The sequence below is a fragment of the Haliotis asinina genome, chromosome 3, assembly GCF_037392515.1.
Source record: "Haliotis asinina isolate JCU_RB_2024 chromosome 3, JCU_Hal_asi_v2, whole genome shotgun sequence".
Lineage (NCBI taxonomy): Eukaryota > Metazoa > Mollusca > Gastropoda > Lepetellida > Haliotidae > Haliotis > Haliotis asinina.
The window spans coordinates 42,105,711-42,118,191 of record NC_090282.1 but is presented as its reverse complement, the minus strand read 5'-3'; the positions used below and the strand labels follow the sequence as shown (position 1 = coordinate 42,118,191).

At 33.3% G+C, this 12,481-nt stretch overlaps 1 protein-coding gene across 1 annotated transcript in view; it reads right to left on the bottom strand.

Moving 5' to 3' along the window:
• LOC137276847 (uncharacterized) overlaps nucleotides 1-12,073 on the bottom strand; it is a 28,735-nt gene extending 16,662 nt beyond the window's left edge. Inside the window, exon 1 of the mRNA XM_067808496.1 lies at nucleotides 11,825-12,073. Within this exon, the coding sequence (XP_067664597.1) occupies nucleotides 11,825-12,008 (184 nt within the window). The 5' untranslated portion in view covers nucleotides 12,009-12,073. The remainder of the gene's footprint in view (nucleotides 1-11,824) is intronic.
• Nucleotides 12,074-12,481: the final 408 nt, after the last annotated feature.

Sequence of the window (12,481 nt, the reverse complement as noted above, 5' to 3'; positions counted from 1 at the left end):
AATACGTGTTGTTGATATAATGTTTAGCATGAAGTGGGATAAAAATGAAGTGAGTATTGGCTTGGTAACGTATGTATTGCTTGATAACTTAAGTGAATCGTCTCCGACATGGGGACAGTAACGTACGTATCGTTTTGCCAACATTGACTTTTCCTGTAAACAAATCAAGGGGCGTGTCAAAATCAAAACCAGGTAGGATACACAAACTTGATAGCTTTGGTAAACTGTATATAGACTTTATAAACTGTAGGACGAGAGGTTTACCTCTTTGTCTCTCTAGAATGAAATGCTGGTATGAAATTTTTAAAAAATAATGAATTCTTCTGCAGATATATCAAGTTTCATGTTGCCACTTCAGTGCTCATACACGACATGAAACTTCTATGAGTGAACAAGATTATCCATGCGATTTGAAATAAGACTTGTTTTACGTTATTATTTTGAATACAACTACTACAAGACTTCCATCTTTTACACATATTGATGTTAAAAAGCAAAACTTTTCAAATCATTTATGTTATTTAATTGGTAGAGGAAATATGAATTTATAGTCTGTATTTCAAAACTACACTTTCTAATTAGAATATTTACTAATGTTGTTAAAACGTCAAAATGTCCTCTCGTGAAGTCACCCCTAAAGTATTTTTTTTCACCTGACCTTTAATAGCAAACTAGCTATAGTTAGAGAAGCTGTAATAGCCAACTAGGTACAGGAGCTTTAATAGCTATTATATATATGATTTTATCTTGCGTAAAATTCGTCATATTGATATTGAAGGCAAAAGGCATTGTCCAATCATTATTTATTTATTTATTTATTTATTTATTTATTTATTTATTTATTTATTTTTTTTGTTTTGTTATGATTTAAGTTTTCGTTGTGAGGTCTCTAATGATAGATTGTTGTTGAGAAAACACAAGCGAATTAAACTGAACCAAATTTGCGACTTTGAAATTCAAAGGGATACGTGAACGGAGGGATTATAACAGGTTTCACGGGTCAGCAAAAACTGGTATTCTGTAGTCCGGATTTGGAAACATTGCAAAGTCCTTCATTCCCTTGGATAACAAGGGATATTTGTCTTAATTATGCGTACAAACACCTGAAGTTTAAACAACATTATCTCATAAAACTGATGTGGTTTACAAAATGTGTCTGCGGTTTGATGAATGTCGCCACAAAAACGAGGCATAGCCCAAAACCAACTATATGTTTTGAACACTTAATTCCGTTCTCTCTAGTAACGTATTTTTCGATTACGTAACTATGTATATTTTAAATCATTTTCATTTTCATTTTTGCAAATCTGTGCACACTACTGACCGTGATATGTGCTTATTTACAATACTGAAAATACGTGTTGTTGATATAATGTTTAGCATGAAGTGGTATAAAAATGAAGTGAGTATTGGCTTGGTAACGTATGTATTGCTTGATAACTTAAGTGAATCGTCTCCGACATGGGGACAGTAACGTACGTATCGTTTTGCCAACATTGACTTTTCCTGTTTAAGGACAGAAGACCTGAACAGTGTTAAATGAGTAGGGTGAGTATATGACTTAGTCATTAATGCAAATACTGGGCACAATATCAAAATATATATATATATATATTTGTTGCATTTTGAAAAAATGGCTGACGACATCAGTTGCACGTCATTAGTGAGAACGGGCGTGCTATGGGTACCAGCATGCAAGATGATCAAGCGTCTACCTTTGCCTCATGGTAACACTGGTGCCTCAGAACAATCTGAAGGAAGCCAATCCGATCGTTTCAATGACTCTTTATTACACCAGGTTTCATCAAGGTATAACATTTGAAAACCCCAGTTGCGGTAACTGTTCAACTGTTCTGGAATAAGCTGATCGCATGGACACGATTGAGTACATTTCTCTAAACACAACTCTTGTCATCTCGCCTTTTGGTGTAACTGAACCATGGCTGACGAGAGGTTTACCTCTTTGTCTCTCTAGAATGAAATACTGGTATGAAATTTTAAAAAATAATGAATTCTTCTGCAGATATATCAAGTTTCATGTTGCCACTTCAGTGCTCATACACGACATGAAACTTCTATGAGTGAACAAGATTATCCATGCGATTTGAAATAAGACTTGTTTTACGTTATTATTTTGAATACAACTACTACAAGACTTCCATCTTTTACACATATTGATGTTAAAAAGCAAAACTTTTCAAATCATTTATGTTATTTAATTGGTAGAGGAAATATGAATTTATAGTCTGTATTTCAAAACTACACTTTCTAATTAGAATATTTACTAATGTTGTTAAAACGTCAAAATGTCCTCTCGTGAAGTCACCCCTAAAGTATTTTTTTTCACCTGACCTTTAATAGCAAACTAGCTATAGTTAGAAAAGCTTTTATAGCCAACTAGGTACAGGAGCTTTAATAGCTATTATATATATGATTTTATCTTGCGTAAAATTCATCATATTGATATTGAAGGCAAAAGGCATTGTCCAATCATTATTTATTTATTTATTTATTTATTTATTTATTTATTTATTTATTTATTTATTTATTTATTTATTTATTTATTTATTTATTTATTCATTTATTTATTTATTTATTTATTTATTTATTTATTTATTTTGTTATGATTTAATTTTTCGTTGTGAGGTCTCTAATGATAGATTGTTGTTGAGAAAACACAAGCGAATTAAACTGAACCAAATTTGCGACTTTGAAATTCAAAGGGATGCGTGAACGGAGGGATTATAACAGGTTTCACGGGTCAGCAAAAACTGGTATTCTGTAGTCCGGATTTGGAAACATTGCAAAGTCCTTCATTCCCTTGGATAACAAGGGATATTTGTCTTAATTATGCGTACAAACACCTGAAGTTTAAACAACATTATCTCATAAAACTGATGTGGTTTACAAAATGTGTCTGCGGTTTGATGAATGTCGCCACAAAAACGAGGCATAGCCCAAAACCAACTATATGTTTTGAACACTTAATTCCGTTCTCTCTAGTAACGTATTTTTCGATTACGTAACTATGTATATTTTAAATCATTTTCATTTTCATTTTTGCAAATCTGTGCACACTACTGACCGTGATATGTGCTTATTTACAATACTGAAAATACGTGTTGTTGATATAATGTTTAGCATGAAGTGGTATAAAAATGAAGTGAGTATTGGCTTGGTAACGTATGTATTGCTTGATAACTTAAGTGAATCGTCTCCGACATGGGGACAGTAACGTACGTATCGTTTTGCCAACATTGACTTTTCCTGTTTAAGGACAGAAGACCTGAACAGTGTTAAATGAGTAGGGTGAGTATATGACTTAGTCATTAATGCAAATACTGGGCACAATATCAAAATATATATATATATATATTTGTTGCATTTTGAAAAAATGGCTGACGACATCAGTTGCACGTCATTAGTGAGAACGGGCGTGCTATGGGTACCAGCATGCAAGATGATCAAGCGTCTACCTTTGCCTCATGGTAACACTGGTGCCTCAGAACAATCTGAAGGAAGCCAATCCGATCGTTTCAATGACTCTTTATTACACCAGGTTTCATCAAGGTATAAAATTTGAAAACCCCAGTTGCGGTAACTGTTCAACTGTTCTGGAATAAGCTGATCGCATGGACACGATTGAGTACATTTCTCTAAACACAACTCTTGTCATCTCGCCTTTTGGTGTAACTGAACCATGGCTGACGAGAGGTTTACCTCTTTGTCTCTCTAGAATGAAATACTGGTATGAAATTTTAAAAAATAATGAATTCTTCTGCAGATATATCAAGTTTCATGTTGCCACTTCAGTGCTCATACACGACATGAAACTTCTATGAGTGAACAAGATTATCCATGCGATTTGAAATAAGACTTGTTTTACGTTATTATTTTGAATACAACTACTACAAGACTTCCATCTTTTACACATATTGATGTTAAAAAGCAAAACTTTTCAAATCATTTATGTTATTTAATTGGTAGAGGAAATATGAATTTATAGTCTGTATTTCAAAACTACACTTTCTAATTAGAATATTTACTAATGTTGTTAAAACGTCAAAATGTCCTCTCGTGAAGTCACCCCTAAAGTATTTTTTTTCACCTGACCTTTAATAGCAAACTAGCTATAGTTAGAAAAGCTTTTATAGCCAACTAGGTACAGGAGCTTTAATAGCTATTATATATATGATTTTATCTTGCGTAAAATTCATCATATTGATATTGAAGGCAAAAGGCATTGTCCAATCATTATTTATTTATTTATTTATTTATTTATTTATTTATTTATTTATTTATTTATTTATTTATTTATTTATTTATTTATTTATTTATTCATTTATTTATTTATTTATTTATTTATTTATTTATTTTGTTATGATTTAATTTTTCGTTGTGAGGTCTCTAATGATAGATTGTTGTTGAGAAAACACAAGCGAATTAAACTGAACCAAATTTGCGACTTTGAAATTCAAAGGGATGCGTGAACGGAGGGATTATAACAGGTTTCACGGGTCAGCAAAAACTGGTATTCTGTAGTCCGGATTTGGAAACATTGCAAAGTCCTTCATTCCCTTGGATAACAAGGGATATTTGTCTTAATTATGCGTACAAACACCTGAAGTTTAAACAACATTATCTCATAAAACTGATGTGGTTTACAAAATGTGTCTGCGGTTTGATGAATGTCGCCACAAAAACGAGGCATAGCCCAAAACCAACTATATGTTTTGAACACTTAATTCCGTTCTCTCTAGTAACGTATTTTTCGATTACGTAACTATGTATATTTTAAATCATTTTCATTTTCATTTTTGCAAATCTGTGCACACTACTGACCGTGATATGTGCTTATTTACAATACTGAAAATACGTGTTGTTGATATAATGTTTAGCATGAAGTGGTATAAAAATGAAGTGAGTATTGGCTTGGTAACGTATGTATTGCTTGATAACTTAAGTGAATCGTCTCCGACATGGGGACAGTAACGTACGTATCGTTTTGCCAACATTGACTTTTCCTGTTTAAGGACAGAAGACCTGAACAGTGTTAAATGAGTAGGGTGAGTATATGATTTAGTCATTAATGCAAATACTGGGCACAATATCAAAATATATATATATATATATATATATTTGTTGCATTTTGAAAAAATGGCTGACGACATCAGTTGCACGTCATTAGTGAGAACGGGCGTGCTATGGGTACCAGCATGCAAGATGATCAAGCGTCTACCTTTGCCTCATGGTAACACTGGTGCCTCAGAACAATCTGAAGGAAGCCAATCCGATCGTTTCAATGACTCTTTATTACACCAGGTTTCATCAAGGTATAAAATTTGAAAACCCCAGTTGCGGTAACTGTTCAACTGTTCTGGAATAAGCTGATCGCATGGACACGATTGAGTACATTTCTCTAAACACAACTCTTGTCATCTCGCCTTTTGGTGTAACTGAACCATGGCTGACGAGAGGTTTACCTCTTTGTCTCTCTAGAATGAAATACTGGTATGAAATTTTAAAAAATAATGAATTCTTCTGCAGATATATCAAGTTTCATGTTGCCACTTCAGTGCTCATACACGACATGAAACTTCTATGAGTGAACAAGATTATCCATGCGATTTGAAATAAGACTTGTTTTACGTTATTATTTTGAATACAACTACTACAAGACTTCCATCTTTTACACATATTGATGTTAAAAAGCAAAACTTTTCAAATCATTTATGTTATTTAATTGGTAGAGGAAATATGAATTTATAGTCTGTATTTCAAAACTACACTTTCTAATTAGAATATTTACTAATGTTGTTAAAACGTCAAAATGTCCTCTCGTGAAGTCACCCCTAAAGTAATTTTTTTCACCTGACCTTTAATAGCAAACTAGCTATAGTTAGAAAAGCTTTAATAGCCAACTAGGTACAGGAGCTTTAATAGCTATTATATATATGATTTTATCTTGCGTAAAATTCATCATATTGATATTGAAGGCAAAAGGCATTGTCCAATCATTATTTATTTATTTATTTATTTATTTATTTATTTATTTATTTATTTATTTATTTATTTATTTATTTATTTATTTATTTATTTATTTTGTTTTGTTTTGTTATGATTTAATTTTTCGTTGTGAGGTCTCTAATGATAGATTGTTGTTGAGAAAACACAAGCGAATTAAACTGAACCAAATTTGCGACTTTGAAATTCAAAGGGATACATGAACGGAGGGATTATAACAGGTTTCACGGGTCAGCAAAAACTGGTATTCTGTAGTCCGGATTTGGAAACATTGCAAAGTCCTTCATTCCCTTGGATAACAAGGGATATTTGTCTTAATTATGCGTACAAACACCTGAAGTTTAAACAACATTATCTCATAAAACTGATGTGGTTTACAAAATGTGTCTGCGGTTTGATGAATGTCGCCACAAAAACGAGGCATAGCCCAAAACCAACTATATGTTTTGAACACTTAATTCCGTTCTCTCTAGTAACGTATTTTTCGATTACGTAACTATGTATATTTTAAATCATTTTCATTTTCATTTTTGCAAATCTGTACACACTACGGACCGTGATATGTGCTTATTTACAATACTGAAAATACGTGTTGTTGATATAATGTTTAGCATGAAGTGGGATAAAAATGAAGTGAGTATTGGCTTGGTAACGTATGTATTGCTTGATAACTTAAGTGAATCGTCTCCGACATGGGGACAGTAACGTACGTATCGTTTTGCCAACATTGACTTTTCCTGTTTAAGGACAGAAGACCTGAACAGTGTTAAATGAGTAGGGTGAGTATATGATTTAGTCATTAATGCAAATACTGGGCACAATATCAAAATATATATATATATATATATATATTTGTTGCATTTTGAAAAAATGGCTGACGACATCAGTTGCACGTCATTAGTGAGAACGGGCGTGCTATGGGTACCAGCATGCAAGATGATCAAGCGTCTACCTTTGCCTCATGGTAACACTGGTGCCTCAGAACAATCTGAAGGAAGCCAATCCGATCGTTTCAATGACTCTTTATTACACCAGGTTTCATCAAGGTATAAAATTTGAAAACCCCAGTTGCGGTAACTGTTCAACTGTTCTGGAATAAGCTGATCGCATGGACACGATTGAGTACATTTCTCTAAACACAACTCTTGTCATCTCGCCTTTTGGTGTAACTGAACCATGGCTGACGAGAGGTTTACCTCTTTGTCTCTCTAGAATGAAATACTGGTATGAAATTTTAAAAAATAATGAATTCTTCTGCAGATATATCAAGTTTCATGTTGCCACTTCAGTGCTCATACACGACATGAAACTTCTATGAGTGAACAAGATTATCCATGCGATTTGAAATAAGACTTGTTTTACGTTATTATTTTGAATACAACTACTACAAGACTTCCATCTTTTACACATATTGATGTTAAAAAGCAAAACTTTTCAAATCATTTATGTTATTTAATTGGTAGAGGAAATATGAATTTATAGTCTGTATTTCAAAACTACACTTTCTAATTAGAATATTTACTAATGTTGTTAAAACGTCAAAATGTCCTCTCGTGAAGTCACCCCTAAAGTAATTTTTTTCACCTGACCTTTAATAGCAAACTAGCTATAGTTAGAAAAGCTTTAATAGCCAACTAGGTACAGGAGCTTTAATAGCTATTATATATATGATTTTATCTTGCGTAAAATTCATCATATTGATATTGAAGGCAAAAGGCATTGTCCAATCATTATTTATTTATTTATTTATTTATTTATTTATTTATTTATTTATTTATTTATTTATTTATTTATTTATTGATTGATTTTGTTATGATTTAATTTTTCGTTGTGAGGTCTCTAATGATAGATTGTTGTTGAGAAAACACAAGCGAATTAAACTGAACCAAATTTGCGACTTTGAAATTCAAAGGGATGCGTGAACGGAGGGATTATAACAGGTTTCACGGGTCAGCAAAAACTGGTATTCTGTAGTCCGGATTTGGAAACATTGCAAAGTCCTTCATTCCCTTGGATAACAAGGGATATTTGTCTTAATTATGCGTACAAACACCTGAAGTTTAAACAACATTATCTCATAAAACTGATGTGGTTTACAAAATGTGTCTGCGGTTTGAAGAATGTCGCCACAAAAACGAGGCATAGCCCAAAACCAACTATATGTTTTGAACACTTAATTCCGTTCTCTCTAGTAACGTATTTTTCGATTACGTAACTATGTATATTTTAAATCATTTTCATTTTCATTTTTGCAAATCTGTGCACACTACTGACCGTGATATGTGCTTATTTACAATACTGAAAATACGTGTTGTTGATATAATGTTTAGCATGAAGTGGTATAAAAATGAAGTGAGTATTGGCTTGGTAACGTATGTATTGCTTGATAACTTAAGTGAATCGTCTCCGACATGGGGACAGTAACGTACGTATCGTTTTGCCAACATTGACTTTTCCTGTTTAAGGACAGAAGACCTGAACAGTGTTAAATGAGTAGGGTGAGTATATGATTTAGTCATTAATGCAAATACTGGGCACAATATCAAAATATATATATATATATATATTTGTTGCATTTTGAAAAAATGGCTGACGACATCAGTTGCACGTCATTAGTGAGAACGGGCGTGCTATGGGTACCAGCATGCAAGATGATCAAGCGTCTACCTTTGCCTCATGGTAACACTGGTGCCTCAGAACAATCTGAAGGAAGCCAATCCGATCGTTTCAATGACTCTTTATTACACCAGGTTTCATCAAGGTATAAAATTTGAAAACCCCAGTTGCGGTAACTGTTCAACTGTTCTGGAATAAGCTGATCGCATGGACACGATTGAGTACATTTCTCTAAACACAACTCTTGTCATCTCGCCTTTTGGTGTAACTGAACCATGGCTGACGAGAGGTTTACCTCTTTGTCTCTCTAGAATGAAATACTGGTATGAAATTTTAAAAAATAATGAATTCTTCTGCAGATATATCAAGTTTCATGTTGCCACTTCAGTGCTCATACACGACATGAAACTTCTGTGAGTGAACAAGATTATCCATGCGATTTGAAATAAGACTTGTTTTACGTTATTATTTTGAATACAACTACTACAAGACTTCCATCTTTTACACATATTGATGTTAAAAAGCAAAACTTTTCAAATCATTTATGTTATTTAATTGGTAGAGGAAATATGAATTTATAGTCTGTATTTCAAAACTACACTTTCTAATTAGAATATTTACTAATGTTGTTAAAACGTCAAAATGTCCTCTCGTGAAGTCACCCCTAAAGTAATTTTTTTCACCTGACCTTTAATAGCAAACTAGCTATAGTTAGAAAAGCTTTAATAGCCAACTAGGTACAGGAGCTTTAATAGCTATTATATATATGATTTTATCTTGCGTAAAATTCATCATATTGATATTGAAGGCAAAAGGCATTGTCCAATCATTATTTATTTATTTATTTATTTATTTATTTATTTATTTATTTATTTATTTATTTATTTATTTATTTATTTATTTATTTATTTATTTTGTTTTGTTTTGTTATGATTTAATTTTTCGTTGTGAGGTCTCTAATGATAGATTGTTGTTGAGAAAACACAAGCGAATTAAACTGAACCAAATTTGCGACTTTGAAATTCAAAGGGATACATGAACGGAGGGATTATAACAGGTTTCACGGGTCAGCAAAAACTGGTATTCTGTAGTCCGGATTTGGAAACATTGCAAAGTCCTTCATTCCCTTGGATAACAAGGGATATTTGTCTTAATTATGCGTACAAACACCTGAAGTTTAAACAACATTATCTCATAAAACTGATGTGGTTTACAAAATGTGTCTGCGGTTTGATGAATGTCGCCACAAAAACGAGGCATAGCCCAAAACCAACTATATGTTTTGAACACTTAATTCCGTTCTCTCTAGTAACGTATTTTTCGATTACGTAACTATGTATATTTTAAATCATTTTCATTTTCATTTTTGCAAATCTGTACACACTACGGACCGTGATATGTGCTTATTTACAATACTGAAAATACGTGTTGTTGATATAATGTTTAGCATGAAGTGGGATAAAAATGAAGTGAGTATTGGCTTGGTAACGTATGTATTGCTTGATAACTTAAGTGAATCGTCTCCGACATGGGGACAGTAACGTACGTATCGTTTTGCCAACATTGACTTTTCCTGTTTAAGGACAGAAGACCTGAACAGTGTTAAATGAGTAGGGTGAGTATATGATTTAGTCATTAATGCAAATACTGGGCACAATATCAAAATATATATATATATATATATATATATATTTGTTGCATTTTGAAAAAATGGCTGACGACATCAGTTGCACGTCATTAGTGAGAACGGGCGTGCTATGGGTACCAGCATGCAAGATGATCAAGCGTCTACCTTTGCCTCATGGTAACACTGGTGCCTCAGAACAATCTGAAGGAAGCCAATCCGATCGTTTCAATGACTCTTTATTACACCAGGTTTCATCAAGGTATAAAATTTGAAAACCCCAGTTGCGGTAACTGTTCAACTGTTCTGGAATAAGCTGATCGCATGGACACGATTGAGTACATTTCTCTAAACACAACTCTTGTCATCTCGCCTTTTGGTGTAACTGAACCATGGCTGACGAGAGGTTTACCTCTTTGTCTCTCTAGAATGAAATACTGGTATGAAATTTTAAAAAATAATGAATTCTTCTGCAGATATATCAAGTTTCATGTTGCCACTTCAGTGCTCATACACGACATGAAACTTCTATGAGTGAACAAGATTATCCATGCGATTTGAAATAAGACTTGTTTTACGTTATTATTTTGAATACAACTACTACAAGACTTCCATCTTTTACACATATTGATGTTAAAAAGCAAAACTTTTCAAATCATTTATGTTATTTAATTGGTAGAGGAAATATGAATTTATAGTCTGTATTTCAAAACTACACTTTCTAATTAGAATATTTACTAATGTTGTTAAAACGTCAAAATGTCCTCTCGTGAAGTCACCCCTAAAGTAATTTTTTTCACCTGACCTTTAATAGCAAACTAGCTATAGTTAGAAAAGCTTTAATAGCCAACTAGGTACAGGAGCTTTAATAGCTATTATATATATGATTTTATCTTGCGTAAAATTCATCATATTGATATTGAAGGCAAAAGGCATTGTCCAATCATTATTTATTTATTTATTTATTTATTTATTTATTTATTTTGTTTTGTTTTGTTTTTAATTTCTCGTTGTGAGGTCTCTAATGATAGATTCTTGTTGAGAAAACACAAGCGAATTAAACTGAACCAAATTTGCGACTTTGAAATTCAAAGGGATACATGAACGGAGGGATTATAACAGGTTTCACGGGTCAGCAAAAACTGGTATTCTGTAGTCCGGATTTGGAAACATTGCAAAGTCCTTCATTCCCTTGGACAACAAGGGATATTTGTGAAAAACATATTTTGCAAGCATATTTTCACAGTTTAAAATACTTTCTGCTATTTCTGGAAGGAAAAGTGAAAAATGGCAGAGATTTCTGCAGTAAAGAAATTCAGCCAGAAGCGTTACATTCGCGTCATTGCAAAACATGTAACGCCACAGGGCTATACAAATAGGTATGTTCATTTCAGAGGCGAAACGATCATATCATATACATTGTTTCGTTACACAGATGGGATATTAAGCAACAAACTTTGCTAACTAGGTGTAGATGTTGGCGGTAGATTATCTCCCCTGAATCCCCAACAAAGGTTAATGTACTTGTTGTATGTGAGGGATTTGATACGTTGTATTTACCCGGAAGCGATCCTGGAAAATCCACATAATCAGTGCAGACTTTAGTACAAATTCGCCAGATTCCACCGTGGACTGTTCCTACTTTGATCCAGTACGGTGATGCGAAACCAATCAAATGAAACAGTCCGCCCAAAGGAATGAGAACTAGGCACACCCAAAAAGATACACGGGGCAGATCAGCCATGGTTGTGTCTCCAGCATCAACACTCTCGGGTGACTGTGACTCAGCGTCGCGCAACAATCACACGACGCCAGTCCTTACCAGCTATCCACTCGGGCGTTTCAATCGCATTCCATGAGGTTTAAAATGACGTCAAACCAGTTTTTAACCAATGGCTAACACCCACGGTTCAAATGAAATTTAAAAGATCACATAATAAAAAACGGCTGTGTCTGACTGCTTGCATAGGCTTTGGGAAATAGCTCAGATATAACTTCCTTAATTGTACATTCGCTTCTAACAGTTTTAGGAAATGCAATCGTCAATCGCTCGGATTTCAAAACAATAATACCGTATCTGAATATGTCTTATCAACTTTGATCTTTAACATTGGGCATATATTTCACATCTCTGGGAATATTTTAGTCCGACTTTACCTGGTCATTCATATATCTTTTTCAGCGAAATCATTTAAAAAATCCACTTGGGATGTGACA